This window comes from Ursus americanus, chromosome X (genome assembly GCF_024610735.1).
Source record: "Ursus americanus isolate L20-20 chromosome X, mUrsAme1.1.p, whole genome shotgun sequence".
Lineage (NCBI taxonomy): Eukaryota > Metazoa > Chordata > Mammalia > Carnivora > Ursidae > Ursus > Ursus americanus.
The window spans coordinates 44236786-44254639 of NC_142164.1; the positions used below are offsets into that span (position 1 = coordinate 44236786).

Below are 17854 nucleotides of genomic sequence, written 5' to 3' on the forward strand. Positions count from 1 at the left end.
GTGAAGCATATCTCACAGTTCTTTGGATTAGCATTTCTGTCATTGTGATGTTGAGCATCTTTTTATATGCTTTGGTCATTTGCATATCTTTTATGAAGAAATGTCTATTCAAGTTCTTGGCCCATTGTTTTCGAGTTGTAGGAGACCTTTATATAGTCTCCTTTAATAGACATATGATTAACAAATATTTCCCCCAATCCTGTAGGTTGCCTTTTAGCTCTTGATAGTGTTCTTTGATGCACAAAACATATTTTGATCAATTCCAATTGTATTAGTTTGGGCTACTGTAACAAAATGCCATAGACTGGGTGTATTAAACAACAAACATTTTATTCTTGCAGTTCTGGAGGCTGAGATGTCCAGGATCAAGGTTCTGGAAAATTCAGTGTCCAGTAAAAGTCCTCTTCCCAGTTTGCAGATGGCCACCTTCTTGCTGATCCTTTCATGTTGGAAAGAGAGAGAACTCTGGTCTCGTCGTCTTTTTGTAAGGACAATGATTCTATCTAGATGCTTCACCCTTATGACCTCATTTAAATCTAATTATATCCCAAAGATCCCATCCCTAAATACCATCACACTGGGGATTAGGGTTTCAACATATAAATTTTGGGAGGACACAAACATTCAATCTATAGTAGTCCAACCTTGGCCCCCCAAATTCATGTCCTTTTCACATGCAAAACACATTCATTACATCCCAACAGCCTTAAAAGCTTTAACTCATTCCAGCATAAAGTCTAAAGTCAGAAGTCCAAAATCTCTTCTAAATATTACCTAAATGAGATATGGGTGAGATTCTAGGTGTAATTCATCCTGAAGCAAAATTACTTTCCAACTATGAACCTATGAACCAAATAAGTTATGTGCTTCCAAAATACAATGGTGGGGCAGGCATAGGATAGACATTTCCATTCCAAAGGAAGAAACAGGAAAGAAGAACGGGGTGATGGGTCCCAAGCAAGTCCAAAACCTAGCAAGACAAATCCCATTAGATCTTAAAGCATGAGAATAATCTTCCTTGATCCAATGTTCTGCCCTTCAGGCCCTCTGAAGTGGCAGTATCACTCCTGTAGCTCCTAGGGTTGCTGCCCATGCTGTAGCTCTGTGGTAGCCCTTCCCACATGTCAGCTCTCTTCATGGGGCCACCCACATATAATCTCTGATAGGTGGAGAACAAATCCCCAGTGGTCTGCCAGGTGGGAGCTATGCTCCTTGATTCTGGACCACCCATGGCTTTGGTTAGAGACTATCTAACTTATTGACACTGAAGATGGTGGCCTTGATAATCTCTGAATCATCTTCATAGCCATTCTTTCCTATTCTTGAATAGTGCAAGTTCATAGCAGAATAGGTTTATTATCCTGTCCTGAAGAATTTGGAAACTGAAAAGCTTCCTTCATTCCACCCCATCTTTATCCTCTTCGGTTCAAATTGGCAGTGTTTCTGCTGGGGTGGCTGATTAGAACTGTGGTTCACACCCATACTAATCTCCTTATCAAATGATTGTTCCACCATAGGCTTAGAACCTGTTTTCTAATTTTTTTTTTTTTTTTTTGCAATTTAGGTGGGCCAAGGATTTTCCGAATCCTTAAGCTCTGGTTCCTTTTAGCTTAACAATTCCTTCTTCAATCACTTCTCTCTTTTCACATTGTATGATAAGCAGTCAGGAGGAACCAAGATACTCCTCAAACACTTTTCCCAAAAATATTCTCAGCTAAAAATCCATTTTTGTTGCTTGCAAGTTCTACCTTCTACAAAACACTCAAATGTGAACACAATTCAGCCAAGTTATTTGCCACCTAATAACAACGGTTGCCTTTTCTCCATTGTCCAATAATATGTTCCTCATTCTGAGACCTCACAGAATGGCCTCTACCATCCATATTACTACCAACATTCTATACATGATTATTTATGTATTATTCTCTAAGAAGATGAAAACTTTATTTCTAGCACTCTTTCCTTTCTGAACCCTCACCACAATTGAGTTTAACAATCCTTTCAGGACAACATTGGCTTTTTCTAGCATGCTTCAATATGTGAATTTTGGTGGGACACAAACACTCAGTCCATAGCTCCAATTTATCTTTTCTTTTGTTGCTTATGCTTTGAGTATCATATTCAAGAAATCATCGCCATACCCAATGACATGAAGTTTTTCCCACCTTTTTATTCCAGGATTTTCAGTTTCAGTTCTTATGTTGAAAACTTTGATCCATTTGAGTTAACTTTTTATAAGTGGTGTAAGGTAAGTGTCCAACTTCATTCTTTTGCATGTGGATGTCCAGTTTTCCCAGCACTATTTATTGAAAAAATAGTCTTTTTCCCCATTGAACAGAAAATAATAGGAATGAGAAATTCCCTTGGGCTGGCTGAAGAAGGAATCACTCAACTTAAAAATAGGTAAATAAAGATTTCAAGTCTGAAAAATGAAACAAAAATTAATGAGAGTATATAGAGACACAGAACCTTGGGACACTATCAAGTATACCAACATAGACATAATAAGAATAACAGAAAGAGATGAGAAAAAGGAAGCAACAAGGAAATACATTTGAAAATACAATAGCCCAAATGTTGTGTAATCATTCTTTCTGATGGCTGAGTAATATTCCATTGTATATATGGACCACATCTTCTTAATCCAGTCATCTGTTGAAGGGCATCTTGGCTCCTTCCACGATTTAGCTATTGGGGACAATGCTACTATGAACATTGGTGTGCATATGGCCTTTTCACTACATCTGTATCTTTGGGGTAAATACCCAGTAGTGCAATTGCTGGATCCTAGGGTAGCTCAATTTTTAACTTTTTAAGGGACCTCCACACTGTTTTCCAAAGTGGCTGTACCAACTTGCATTCCCACTAACAGTGTAAGAGGGATCCCCTTTCTCCACATCCTCTCCAACATTTGTTGTTTCCTGCCTTGTCAATTTTTGCCATTCTAACTGGTGTAAGGTGGTATCTCAAGGTGGTTTTGATTTGAATTTCCCTGATGGCTAATGAAACGATTACACAACATTTGCAGCAACATGGATGGGACTGGAGGATAATTATGCTAAGTGAAATAAGTCAAGCAGAGAAAAACAATTATCATATGGTTTCACTCATCTATGGAACATGAGAAGTAGGAACATCGATAGGAGAAGAAAGGAATAAAGAAAGGGGGGTAATCAGAAGGGGGAATGAAGCATGAGAGACTATGGACTCTGAGAAACAAACTGAGGGCTTCAGAGGGGAGGGGGTGGGGGAATGGGATAGGCCGGTGACGGGTAGTAAGGAGGGCACATATTGCATGGTGCACTGGGTGTTATACGCAACTAATGAATCATGGAACATTGCGTCAAAAACTGGGGATGTACTGTATGGTGACTAATATAAGAAAATAAAAATTATATATATAAAAAAAGAAAATACAATAGCCCAAACTTCTCAAATTTGATGAAAAACACTAATCCACAGCAGTGTTCTAATCAGAAATCATGGAGATCAGAAGACAGTGGAAATTCATCTTCAGAATGCAGAAGAAAATGAATATTAACCAAGACTTCTTAACCAACAAATTCTCCTTTAAAAATTAAGTATTAATTAAGACATTCTCAGATAACAAATACTGAGAGAATTTTTAGACAGTGTCACTGTTCTATAAGAAATATTAAACAGAGTCCTCAAGGCTCAAATCAAAGGACACTAGATGGTAACTTGAATCCACATTAAGAAATAAAGACCACTGGCAAGGTAACTAAAATAGGTAAATATAAAAGACAAAGTGGTTGGCTAAATAATGGCCTCCCAAAAGGTACTCATATCCAAACCTTGTAACCTATAAATATTACCTTATATGGCAAAAACAGACTTTGCTGGTATGATTAAGTTAAGGATCTCAAGGTGGAGAGATTATACTGGATCTTCTGGGTGGGGCCCAAGTGCAATCACAAGTGTTCTTACCAGAGAAAGACAGAAGGAAATTTGACATTGAAGAGGAAGAAAGGAATGTGATGATGGAATCAGAGACATTTGAATATGCTATGCTGCTGGCTTTGGAGATAGAGGAAGTGGACATAAATCAAGAAATGCAGCTCTAGAAGCTGGAAAAGGCAAGGAAATCGATGTTCCCCTAAAGATTCCAGAGGCAGTATTGCCCTGTTAATACCTTGGTTAAGCCCCATAAAATTATTTCAGATTTATGACCTCCAGCATTGTAAGACAATAAGTTTCTGATGTTTAAGCCATGAAGTTTGTGGTACTTTGTTACAGCAGCAATAAAAAATACAGACAGTATAAATGTATGTTTGTGACTCTTTCCTATTTGATTTAAAGGAAAACTGCATAAAAACGATAACTATAAAACAGTGTTTATGGGTATACAATGGCTAAACGTGTAGTTTCTATGACAATAATAGCACAAAGGAGGAAGGAGGGAATGGAGATATATTAGAACAAACTTTTTAATGGTATTGAAATTAAGTGAGAATTGACAAAAGTAGATTGTTTTAAGATGTTAATTTTAATCCCTAGGGCAACCACTAAGAAAATAATTTTTAAATCTTCTAAAAAACAACAACAGAATTAAAAGGGCATACTAAAAATGTCTTTTCAAAAGAATGCAATAGTGGAGAAATAAAGGAGCAAAAAAGACAGTAGACATATAGAAAACAAATAGTAAAATGGCAGATGTAAATTCTACCTTACCCATGATTACATTAAATACAAATTGATTAAACACTCCATTCAGAGGGCATCAATTGGCAGAATGGGCAAAAAAGCATAATCTAACTGCATACTATCTACAAGAGAAACACTTTAGATTCAAAAAAATAGAATGAAAGTGAAAAGATGGAAAAATATATACCATGCAAAGGGTAACGAAAAGAGTAGTGGCTATTTTAATATCAGGCAAAATAGACTTTAGGACAAAAAATGTTATTGGTGGGGCGCCTGGGTGGCACAGCGGTTAAGCGTCTGCCTTCGGCTCAGGGCGTGATCCCAGCGTTGTGGGATCGAGCCCCATATCAGGCTCCTCCGCTATGAGCCTGCTTCTTCCTCTCCTACTCCCCCTGCTTGTGTTCCCTCTCTCGCTGGCTGTCTCTATCTCTGTCAAATAAATAAATAAAATCTTTAAAAAAAATTTAAAAAAATGTTATTGGTGAACAAGAAAGGTATTTTATAATGACAAGTCCGGCCCATCAGGAATATATTAAAACATATGTAAACATATATAAATATCAAAATACATGAAGCACAAACTGCCAGAAAAAAAAGAGGAAAACAGACAATTTGATGATAGTAACTGGAGACTTCAAAATGACACTTTAAAAACTTGATGGAACAAGTAGGAAGAATATCAATAAGAAAATAAGACAGTTGGGTGCTTGGGTGGCTCAGTCTGTTAAGCATCTGCCTTCAGCTCAGGTCATGATCCCAGGGTTCTGGGATCCAGTACTGTATCGGGTTCCCTGCTCAGAGGGGAGTCTGGTTCTCTCTCTGCCCCTCCCTCCCAACCCCCCACTTGTGTTGACTCTCTCTCTCTCAAAAGTAAATAAATAAAATCTTAAAAAAAAAGAAGACAGTTGAATAAAACCAAACCAACTAGAATAACAGACATCTATAAAATACTCCAAGCAACATCAAAATACACATTCTTTTTTTTTAAAGATTTTATTTACTTATTTGACTGAGAGAGACAGCCAGTGAGAGAGGGAACACAAGCAGGGGGAGTGGGAGAGGAAGAAGCAGGCTCCCAGCAGAGCAGGGAGCCTGATGCGGGGCTCGATCCCAGGACCCTGGGATCAGGGACTGAGCCGAAGGCAGATGCTTAACGAATGAGCCACCCAGGCGCCCCCAAAATACATATTCTTGTCAAGCACCCATGGAACTTTCTCTTGGATAGACCATACAGTAGGCCATAATAAAATACCATATAAATTATAAGGATTAAAATCATATAAATAATATTCTCTGAGAATAATGGAATTAAGTTAGTAATCAAAAACAGAAGGAAATCTGAAAAAATCTACAAACATGCAGAAATTAAACAGTATATTTACATTTAATCAGAAGAAATCATGAGAGAAATTAGAAACTATTTTGAGATGAATAAAAATGAAAACACAACATACCACAACTTACGGGATATAGTTAAGCAGTGCTTAGAGGGAATTTTATAGTTCTAAATCCTTATATTAAAAAGATGAAAATCTCAAATCAATAATTTAAATTCTCACCTTAAATCACTAGAAAAAAACTGCTTAAAACTAAAGAAATCAAAAGGAAGGAAATAGTAAAAATTAGAGTGGAAATAAATGTCATAGAGAATAGTAAAACAATAGAGAACATCACTAAAACCAAAAGCCGGTTCTTTGAAAAGATAAGGAAAAAAAACTGGCAATGCTATAGCTAGACCTACCAAGAAAAAAAGGATAAGGATTCAAATTATTAAAATCAGGAATGAAAGAGAGGACATGACTTAACTCTAAAGGTTTACAAAGGATTATACAGTGATACCATGAACAGCCGTATAACAATAAGACAAGACAGATGAAAAGAACAAATTCCAATAAAGACACAAACTACCAACACTGACAAATAGAAAGAAAAGTAACCTTACTGAAAATAGCAATGGAATTCTGGGACTTGACCCCTCACCCAAAAGCAACTAATAAGCTGGCAAAAAGTATCAGAATCAACTTTTGTAGAACTCTGGAATCTAGTAAAATAAAAATTGTAACAACCAGGGGGAAATTTGGTGAAAAAAGAGGCTGCTGCTTTGTGGTCTGCCTACCATCCACCATGCCCTAGGTTGTCAGCAGTCTGTGCATGACAACTTAATATCCTGATTTAGATGGCTAGTGCCAGAGAGAAGAATTCAGATCCTATTCTCATAGAATTGTGGTTGTGGGTCCTAGTTTACCTGGCTGTTCCCTCAAAGACCAGCACAAAAACTTCCTTCTATCACATGATACAGAGCATTCCTTGGATTGGCACTGGGGCAGCTACCCGGGTGACTTTTGCCTAAAACATTTAAAGTTATAGGTATTGACCACAGCAGCCTAGGGTGAGGAACAACATTTGGGATAAACAATAGACAGATTGAGAAGTATAAGTATGAGAAGTTGGGGAAAAGACATACATGGAGGAACAAGCACTTTTAAAAACTCATATATACTAAGGAATCAAATAGTATATGTCCATACCCAAGATTGGATACATGCTCAGAAAAAGGCCAGAGAAGACCCTAAATATTCACCGTGGGCTGGCCTTAAGGTCTGCACAAGCACAAAGTAAAGCATTAAAAATACCTAGACTCAGAGCTCATCTGCAAAGACTGGGAAAGTATTCTTTTTTCTGTTGGCTCTAGACATTTAAAGTAACTCTGTCCAAATACCAGTTGATTATTGAGCTAATCTGGCACAGATTTCAGTGGCTACACGTGACAGAGAATACAGAATTTACAAAAAATATTTTAAAAAGTCACTAAACAAAGAAACAACCAACAACAAAGAACAACAACAAACCCTGGAAAGTGGGAGGATCTGATTTACAGAGTTGACATTTTCTAATAAACAAAACTTCCAGATTCCAACACAACTTATGAGGCATATGAAGAAACAAGGAAGTATGGTCTATTTCTAGGAAATAGTGGAAAGAAAAAAATTATTAAACTGAATATAAGAAAGTTCATGTATTGGACAAACTAGGAAAAAATTTTTAGATCAACTTCCTTGAGTATGTTCAAAGAGCTAAAGGAAACCATAGACAAAGGACTAAGGAAATGAGGGGAAAATGCCTCAGCAAATATAAACTATCAGCAGAGGGACAGAATATAGAGATAGATTATAAAAAGGAACAAATATAAATTCTGGAGCTGAAAATAACTGAAGTGAAAAGCTCACTAGAGGGGCTGACAGCATATTTAAGCAAGCAGAAGAAAGAATCAGTTACTCCAGAGATAGATCAATTCAGACTATCCAGTCTGAGGAGCAAAAAGTAAAAAGAATGAAGAAAAATTAACAAAGCCTAAAAGAACCAGGAGACACAAGGAAGCATACTTAACATATGCATGATAGGAATCCCAGAAGGAGAAAAGAGATAGACACAGGAAGAAAGAATTTTTGAACAAATAAAAGCTAAAAATTACTCCTAATGGGACACACTAATCTATGTATCCAAGAAGTTCAGTTAACTCCAATCAGGATAAACATGATCCAAACCAAGACACATAATAGTCACATCGTCAAAACCAAGTATATGATGTTACACTGTAACAACTATAGTTTTGGCAATTTTCTAGTTTTTGAGTTGGGTGGTGGTTTCACAGTATGAAAGAGGAAAGGGAAGGGAAAAAATAAAGGGGAGGAAAGGAAAGAGGGAAAAAGGATTAATGATACAATTGTGTTGCAGACCAAAGATTACAATAAATCTGTTCAGGGGCGCCTGTGTGGCGCAGTCCTTAAGCATCTGCCTTCGGCTCAGGGCATGATCCCGGCATTCTGGGATCGAGCCCCACTTCAAGCTTCTCCCCTAGGAGCCTGCTTCTTGGAGCCTGCTTCTTCCTCTCCCACTCCCCCTGCTTGTGTTCCCTCTCTCGCTGGCTGTCTCTCTGTCAAATAAATAAATAAAATCTTTTAAAAAAATAATAAATCTGTTCATCTGTGATACATTTAAAAAAATTTTTTAATGCTTTCTTTTTTAGCTACCTGACATTCTACATGAGAACAGGTCAAATATTGGAGTGCAAGTTTCAAGTGCAAAGAGAAGTGAACGGAGAAGGTGAGAAGGAAGTTGCTGAAAGCCCGTTGTGGTATATGGATTTTGAGATCCCTCAGGGACATTCAAGCAGTGGTATCCAATCGACAGTTGGCAAAGAGGGTCTGTGGCTAAGGGGAGGAAATAGCCTGGAGATGGAGACTTGAGAATCATCTGTGCTTAGAGGGAAATGAACAGAAATCACTCAGGGAGAGAGAACATGTGGACTGAGGAAAGAGGAGGCCCAGGAACACAGCTACTCAAGGTGGCAGCGCCGCTTCCTGGCGGGCACTACTACCTGGGCTCGGGAGTCCGGCAGAGCCGGTCTTGAAAGCAGCCTGTGGGCCTCAGTTGATGAGCGCTCCGGGCAAAGCGGGTACGGTCCCTGTGATCAGCGCTCACACCTGGCAATGACGTACATCTCAGAGGGATGCTGTCCGAGGACCTGAGATGCGCCAGGTAAAGCACCTGCGGTCGGGAATCCTCCAGGCTTCTGCTCGCTGCTGGATTCCCCCTTTGCCCCCCGCCCCCCCCCCATCGTGTGTGGTTGCTCGGTCCTTTGGGGATGGGGGTGAGGGGGTGGGACGGGGGGGGACTGAGCTGCTCGGGTGACGCGGCGCTCACGTGACCGGCTGGGCGCCGACGTGGGCAGCAGCCCCCGCGCCCGCCCGCTCGCCCGCCCTGCGGTCCCGTCCCTGCGCTGTCCGCTCCCGTCGCCCGCGCGGAACCAGCTCCCTGAGCTGCCCGGGCGGCGGGCGAGGGGCGAGCGGGCTTCGGCGAGCCCGAGGAGGCGCAGGCCTGCCCCGGGCCCCGCAGGTCAGTGTGAAGGTGGGCGCTGCTGGCGGCCCCGGGCAGGGGTGGAGGTGGCTGGGAGTAGGATCCGGGAGCAGCACCGGGTGGGATGGGGTCCGGGAGGTTGGTGAGGAGGGGGATGCCGCTCGGAGGTGGGCAGGTGGGGAGGGAGCACCCCACCGCCTCCTCGACGCCCCTCCTCTACACCCTCCATTCATTTTGGACCTGAAATGGGGGGAGGCGCCCCCGCAGTGCGACAGTGAAATGTAGACATATTCTAGAAATAACCCCCCTCACGCTCTGCACCTGAAAGGAAATACTGACCTCCTCGGAAAGGGGGTGGGGGTGGGCGGCTTGCCTGCAAGGGAGGGGGACACAGAGACCCAAACAGTTTGGAAAGCATCCTGGTTTAGAGCCTGAGGCCTGAAAATTAATGGCGGCTGGGATGCGGGGGAGGTAGGCGAGGGAAATGTTGCATGAGGAGGGCGCAGGTTCAGGAAAGAAACCTCAGTCGGCTGAGCACACAGGCCCTGCCCCTGTCTCCTGTTTGTCTGCAGGTCTGTGTGTCTGTCCCCAGCACTCTGCAAGGCTAGAAAAGGAGGAACAACCTGTTCAGAATCCCTGCAGGTGAGTGAAAGGGGGAGACCACTGGACAGAAACGGTGGGGAGAGGGTGCGGAGGGCACAGTGTGGGCAGAATTTGAGGTCCCCACTGCCCATCTCACCACCATGTATATTGCACCCACCCCGCCACACTGAGGGATGGTACAGAAAGTGGTAGGGCCTGCCAGGGAAATGGTTGGCTCTCACGTGTGGGGTGAATTGTGGGGTAAAGGGTAGGCAGAAGACACACTTGGAGGGCTTCCCCAGCCACGGGGAAGGATGCCGGTACTATCAGCACCTGCATTCCACCTCCAAGTCCTCAGTTTCCCTTGTCTCCTTTGACTTCTCTTACCCCCCCATCCCACCCTACCCCCCAGGACAAGGAAAAGAAGGGAAAATCTCAACATGGAAAATCTCTACAACGAAAATGAAGGCAAGCTGGAAATCGAGGGAAGGCCAGAAGATGAAGTAGAGCCGGAAGATGAAGAAAAATCAGATGAGGAAGAAAAGCTGGAAATGGAGGGGAAGCCAGGGTATGAGGGAAAGCTCCAGAGTAAGGGGCAGCCAGATGATGAGGGACAACTGGAAGATGAGGGAAAGCAAGAAAAGCAGGGCAAGTCTGAAAATGAGGGAAAACCACACAGTGAGGGCAAGCCAGAATCCCTGGCAAAGCCGGAGGGTGAGCCACGGGCTGCCGAAAAGCGCCCAGCTGAAGATTACGTGCCGAGGAAAGCAAAAAGAAAAACGGACAGGGGGACAGATGATTCCCCCAAGGACTATCAGGAGAATTTACAGGAAAGGCACTTGGGCAGTGAGGAGATGATGAGAGAATGTGGAGATATGTCAAGGGCTCAGGAAGAGCTAAGGAAAAAACAGAAAATGGGTGGTTTTCACTGGATGCAAAGAGATGTACCGGATCCGTTTGCCCCAAGGGGGCAGCGGGGTGTCAGAGGAATGAGGGGCGGAGGTAGGGGCCAAAGGGGTTTACATGATATCCCATATCTTTAATGCCTTTGGCCTTCAGTTCTAACTTCTCTGATGAGAATATTGCTGACGCTGCTTTCCCTGGCAGGCATTTGCCAGGCTATGTGCTTTAACCTTAAGCCGATACTTTGCTTTAGGTGTCACTCTTGTTACCAGCAGCATTTTGACCCAACTACAGTGTTCTCTGTCTTTCAGGAGGGGATTTTCACCCATGTGCATGGAAGAAATGTTCATGGTACACTGTAAAATAACAATAAAGAAAAAACAGGTTTCAGAACCACATATACAGTATCAGACCATTTTTGTAAAAATATGTTTGCATAATGCATTTGTGCACAGAGAAAACTTTGAAAGTGTGTTACACTAAAAAGTAGGCAATGGCTTTTCCCACATGGTAGTCAAAGTAGGTCTCACCCATACTAAAAACTGAGTTCAATCCCCTCATGGTTAGGTACTTCCATGGTATTCCTCTGCAGGCATGCCCAACCCCATGTCTTCCCCTAGTTGTAACCATGTCAGTGAGCACAGCTGCTCCTTCTGAGTCTTGTACCGTCCTATGGCTCCCACCGTGTGTAATGCTTTATTTGGTCACTCATCTCTTTTTCCTAAATATATGAATTGTGTTTGTCATAATAAAAAATAACTAAAATCAGAAAAGAAAAAATGGTAAGTGATTGAACTGTTCTGTGAGTTTAAGAGGGAAGGGAAGACACTTAAACTTCCTGTTGTCTGAATGTACAATAATAGATAAAACTCACATTTTCTAGGACGCATAGCTGACAGTTATAACAGACCCACTGCTGTAAGGGTCAATGTTGTCATCTGTGAAATGGGGATATTACTTGCTTCATGGACCTGCAAAGTGGATCAGATGAGCTGTGTTTCAACCCAGCCTCTACCAAATACTTGCGTGTATGTCGGGGGGAGATGGCTGCCACACCATTCCCAGGCATCAGCAGGTATATGGATGGAATCAGACACTTGGAGCAGGACTGAAGGATCTCTCACCTGTGCCCAGTAATAAGTCTAGGCAGCTAGAAGATGAATGCCATTATCTCCTGGATACTTCCATGTCTGCTGGGCACTGTGCCCTTTCTCCTGGGTTCTGTACCTATTACTGATAATAATGATCTGGAGGCCTTAAGGTGCCAAAGTCCTATCAATTTCTCTAAAGCCAATGCCCACCCACCCTTGACCCTTATAGAAGTGTGAATAAAGCTCTTTCCCCACTTGAGTTATAGTTATTCAGTTACCTGTAAGTATCCCACTAGTGCTACTTCAAAATGATAATTTATGTGTATTTTTTTGGTATGTGTGTTTTTGCATACATGAATATCTCCATCAAATTCAGATATTGCAGGCTAGACCAGGAAAAAAATATTTGTATGATAAAAGCTGTGCTGGTGTTCCTGGGTGGCTCAGTTGTTTAAGTGTCTGACTTCGGCTCAGGTCATGATCTCAGAGTCCTGGAATAGAGCCCCACGTTGGGTATGGGTCTCAGTGGGGAGTCTGTTTGTCCCTCTGCCCCCCTCCTCCACTTAAGTTCTTTCTCTCTCAAATAAATAAATAAAATCTTTTTTTTTTTAAAGCCGTGCTATTCTTACAGGTTAATATCTGCAGACTCTCTTTCCTAGGATGAGTTCTCTCCTTGTCAGGCCCCACTTTAGCAGTTCAGCTGAGCCTTAAACATATTTGATTTTTAGATCCTTATTAGTGAACATGTGGTGCATGGACCAGCTCATCACTATCACTTGAGAGTTAATTAGAAATGCAGGATCTCAGGCCCTACCTCAGACCTACTGAGTTAGAATCATTTTAACAAGATCACCAGATGATTCCTATCCACATTGAAGTTTGAGAACCGCTGGCTTAGATGGAGACTCTTTTCAGGCTCTCCACTCCCACCTTCCCATAAACTATGTACCTGAAAGTATAAATATATGCACCGTATAAGGTATACATCACAGATTATTAAATAGACTCATGTTTGTCAAACTGTAGTTACCACTCTCCCATGCATTGGTAGATCTTGGAATTAATTCGGTGTGTCAAGACTTGCAAATTGTTAAGGAAATAAGATAGAATAAAGGCAAATAGAAAATATCAAATTGCAGGTATGGTGAATATTATATGAAATTTGTGTTTCAGATGTGTGTGTGTGCGCGCGTGTAAAATGAGTTGCGATACAAAAATATATTTCTAATTGTGGGCTGTGGTTTTAAAAACCTGAGAAACACTTTATTTGATTCTTTGCATCTCAAAACATATCCAGTCCATTTCATATTTGTATCCCTAATGCCCAACACGGTACCTGACAAATAGTAGGTATTTAATAAAAGCATAAATAATGACTAATTTGGGAGCCCTAAGTTTTTCCCCAAGCTTAGCCCCTATCTACATAATTAACTTTGGACAAATAATTTTAATTGTCTAACAGGGCTTACCAGCACCAAGGAGAGCTCCTGGGCTAGACAGAGTAGAACTTTTCAACCCCAGGAAGACAGGCTCTGTAAAGGGAAACTAAACAACTGTGGTATCCATGCTGTGAAGGGACCCAGTGGAGGACTCTGTGTATGCCACAGGAGCACAGTGTCATAAAGGAACAGTATGCCTGCCAGGGTGGGAGGCCAGGGTAAGGAGCTGCCATGGAGGGATAACAATTGAGTTACCTATAGGTGATCTTTCTCCAGTTAGCCTGTGGGAATCAGGGCCTTAGATTTTAGAGACAACATATATCATATTGGTTTTGTGCTTGGACTCCATATAGTTTCCAATTTTAAGTGGTACCCAGAGCAATAAAAAGATCTATAGTAGGTCCAGGCTATAGTGCAAGATTCTCTGACACTTCAGCCTCATGACCTTACAGACCTAGTTGTATTATATTTTTACTGTACAGAGTTTATTCAGCCTTAAAAATCCCTGATAATAGAATTAAAAACACCCTCCTAGGGTTTTTGAGCAAACCATGCCCTCTTCTTTTAGCAATTAGTCTCCATTTGAGAAGGTGCTCACTTGGGCTTGCTACCAGACCCTGGTAGAGACTTAACACCTGGCCATGAGGTATTAATTTTCTGTATGAATGAGACACCCATTATGAACATGTTTCTATTTACTCTGTTGAATAATAAAGTTTTGTGTAAGCACCACCAAATGGATTAAAAGACTGGACTTGGGTACATCAAAATGGCACAAGTAAATTACATGATACCCATTCCTGCTACTTCATTGTCTCTATCTCTCAACCATCATGTATGGCCTCATGGGAGTTCCTCATTACCAGTTAGAAGAAGAAGGATAAAAAGATGATCCAGTTTGTAGATGTATCTTCTTGGTATGCTGATAGTAGATGTAAATAGATGTCTGCTGCACTATAACCCCACTCAGGAATGACTCAGAAAAATACTGGGAATCAGGGAAATTCAAATCAAAACCACACTGAGATACCACCTTACGCCAGTTAGAATGGCAAAAATTGACAAGGCAGGAAACAACAAATGTTGGAGAGGATGTGGAGAAAGGGGATCACTCAATGCAAGTTGGTACAGCCACTTTGGAAAGCAGTGTGGAGGTCCCTTAGAAAGTTAAAACTAGAGCTACCCTAGGATCCAGCAGTTGCACTACTGAGTATTTACCCCAAAGATACAGACGTAGTGAAGAGAAGGGCCATATGCACCCCAATGTTCATAGCAGCATTGTCCACAATAGCTAAATTGTGGAAGGAGCCGAGATGCCCTTCAACAGATGACTGGATTAAGAAGATGTGGTCCATATACACAATGGAATATTACTCAGCTATCAGAAAGAACGAGTTCTCAACATTTGCTGCAACATGGACGGCACTGGAGGAGATAATGCTAAGTGAAATAAGTCAAGCAGAGAAAGACAATTATCATATGGTTTCACTTATTTATGGAAGATAAGAAATAGCAGGGAGATCGGTAGGAGAAGGAAGGGAAGAATGGAGGGGCGGTAAACAAAAGGGGGAATGAAGCATGAGAGACTGTGGACTCTGGGAAACAAACTGAGGGCTTCAGAGGGGGGTAGGGGGGTGGGGGATTGGGATAGGCTGGTGATGGGTATTAAATTGTCTCCCTCTCTGATTTCTTCCCATTCTGCTTTTCCCTGCCTTCCCCTATGATCCTCTGCACTGTTTCTTATATTCTTCATATGAGTGAAACCATATAATTGTCTTTCTTTGATTGACTTATTTCACTCAGCATAATACTCTCCACTTCATTGTCAAAGTAAATGGTAAGTATTCATCCTTTCCGATGGCTGAGTAATATTTCACTGTGTATATATATATACACCATATTGCATGTTGCACTGGGTGTTATATGCAAATAATGAATCATGGAACACTACATCAAAAACTAAGGATATACTGTATGATGACTAACATAACAATAATAAGAAATTATTATTAAAAAATATATCCTTACTAGTAATTTGTCTGTTCAAGTTTTCTATTTCACCATGATTTAGTCTTGGATTAATGTTTCCAGCAATTTATCCATTTCTTCTAAGTTGTCCAATTTGCTGGCATATAATTGTGCATAATAGTCTCATGACCTTTTTCATTACTGTAGCATTAGTTGTAATTTCTCTTCTTTCATTTCTAATTTTATTTATTTGAGTCCTTGCTCTTTTTTTCTTGGTGAATGTAACTAAAGATTTGTTAATTTTGTTTATCTTTTTTCTTTTTTTAATTCTTTATTTTATTTTTTATTGTGTTATGTTAGTCACCATACAGTACATCATTAGTTTCTGATGTAGTGTTCCATGATTCATTATTTGCATATGATACCCAGTGCTCATTATAACACATTGTTTACCTTTTCAAAGAACCAGCTCTTAGTTTTACTGATCTTTTCTATTGTCTATTTATTTCCACCCTGATCTTTATTATTTTCTTCCTTCTACTAACTTTGTGCTTCATTTGTTCTCTCATGAGTTCCTTTATGTGTAAAGTTTGTTTATTTGAGCTTTATCTTGCTTCTCGAGGTAGGCCTCTATTTCTATGAACTTCCCTCTTAGCATCACTGCATCCCATAGATTTTGATGTCATATTTCTATTTTCATTTGTGTGAAGGTATTTTTGATTTCTCCTTTATTTTCTTTGAAGTACCATTGGTTGCTCAGTAGCATGTTGTTTTATTTCCACATTTTTATGTTTTTTTTTTCATTTTTCTGCTTGTTATTCATTTCTAGTTTCATACCACTGTGGTCATTAAAGATAGCTGATATAATTTCAAACGTGAATATATTGGGACTCATTTTGTGGCTGTACATATGATCTATCCTTAAGACTGTTCCATGTACACCTGAGAAAATATATCTTCTGTCGCTTTTGGACAGATGTTCTGTATACGTTTATTAAATCCATCTAGACTGATGTGTCATTCATGGCCAGTGTTTCCATATTGGCTTTGGATGATCTATACATTGATGTAAGCGGGTGTTAATGTTCCTTATAATCACTGTATTACCATCAATTTCTCCCTTTAGTTCCATTAATATTTGCTTTATGTATTTAGGTGCTCCAATGTTAAGTGAATAGATATTTCCAGTTCTTATATTTTCTTGTTGGATTGATCCCTTTACCATTATGTAATGCCCTTCTTTGTCTTTTGTTACAGTTTTTATTGTTTTTATCTTTTATTTAAATTCAATTAGCCAACATATAGTATATCATTAGTTTCAGATGTAGAGTTCAGTAATTCATCAGTTGCCTATAACACCCAGTGCTCATCACATCACGGGCCCTCCATAATGCCCATCACCCAGTTATCCCATCCCCCCACCAACCTCCCCTCCAACAACCCTCAGTTTATTTCCTATAGTTAAGAGTCTCTCATGGTTTGTCTCCCTCTCTGATTTCTTCCTATTCTGCTTTTCCCTCCCTTCCCCTATGATCCTCTGCATTGTTTCTTATATTCTTCATATGAGTGAAACCATATGTCTTTCTTTGATTGACTTATTTCACTCAGCATACTACTCTCCACTTCATTGTCAAATTAAATGGTAAGTATTCATCCTTTCTGATGGCTAAGTAATCTTCCACTGTGTAAATATATACACCACATTTTCTTTATCCGTTCATCCATCGATGGACATCTTGGCTCTTTCCATAGTTTGGCTATTGTGGACATTGTTGCTATAAACATTGGGGTGCAGGTGCCCTTTAGATCACTTCATTTGTGTCTTTGGGGTAAATACCTAGTAGTGCAATTGCTGGATCATAGGGTAGCTCTATTTTCAGCTTCTTGAGGAACCTCCATACTGTTTTCCAGAGTGGCTGTACCAGCTTGCATTATCACCAACACTGTGAGAGGGTTCCCTTTTCTCCACATCTTCACCAAGAATTGTTGTTTCCTTACTTGTTAATTTTAGCCATTCCGACTGGCGTGAGGTGGCATCTCCTTGCGGTTTTGATTTGTAATTCTCTGATGTGGAGTGATGTTGAGCATTTTTTCATGTGTCTGTTGGCCATTTGTATGTCTTTGGAGAAATGTCTGTTCATGTCTTCTGCCCATTTTTTGACTTGATCATTTGTTTTTTGCGTGTTGAGTTTGATAACTTCTTTATAGATCTCGGATACAAGCCCTTTGTCTGATATGTCATTTGCAAATATCTTCTCCCATTCCGTAGATTGCCTTTTAGTTTTGTTGACTGTTTCCTTTGCTGTACGGAAACTTTTTATTTTGATGAAGTCCCAAAAGTTCATTTTT

The 17854-nt window shown here is 40.6% G+C and overlaps 1 protein-coding gene across 3 annotated transcripts; it reads left to right on the top strand.

Annotated features, from left to right (window-relative positions):
- The first annotated feature begins 8936 nt into the window (after positions 1–8936).
- Positions 8937–11405, top strand: LOC123787049 (transcription elongation factor A protein-like 3). 3 transcript variants are annotated; one of them, XM_087859758.1, is made up of 3 exons: positions 8937–9204; positions 10095–10163; positions 10517–11405. In XM_087859758.1, the coding sequence occupies exons 1-3, from the start codon at positions 9176–9178 to the stop codon at positions 11145–11147; spliced, it is 729 nt and encodes a 242-aa protein (XP_087715884.1). In that variant the 5' UTR covers positions 8937–9175; the 3' UTR covers positions 11148–11405. The 3 variants fall into 3 exon arrangements, with proteins under 3 accessions (XP_087715884.1, XP_087715882.1, XP_045645435.2); XM_087859756.1 differs by lacking the exon at positions 8937–9204 and adding an exon at positions 9421–9573 and having other exon boundaries at positions 10095–10164; XM_045789479.2 differs by lacking the exon at positions 8937–9204 and adding an exon at positions 9421–9561 and having other exon boundaries at positions 10095–10164.
- Positions 11406–17854: the final 6449 nt, after the last annotated feature.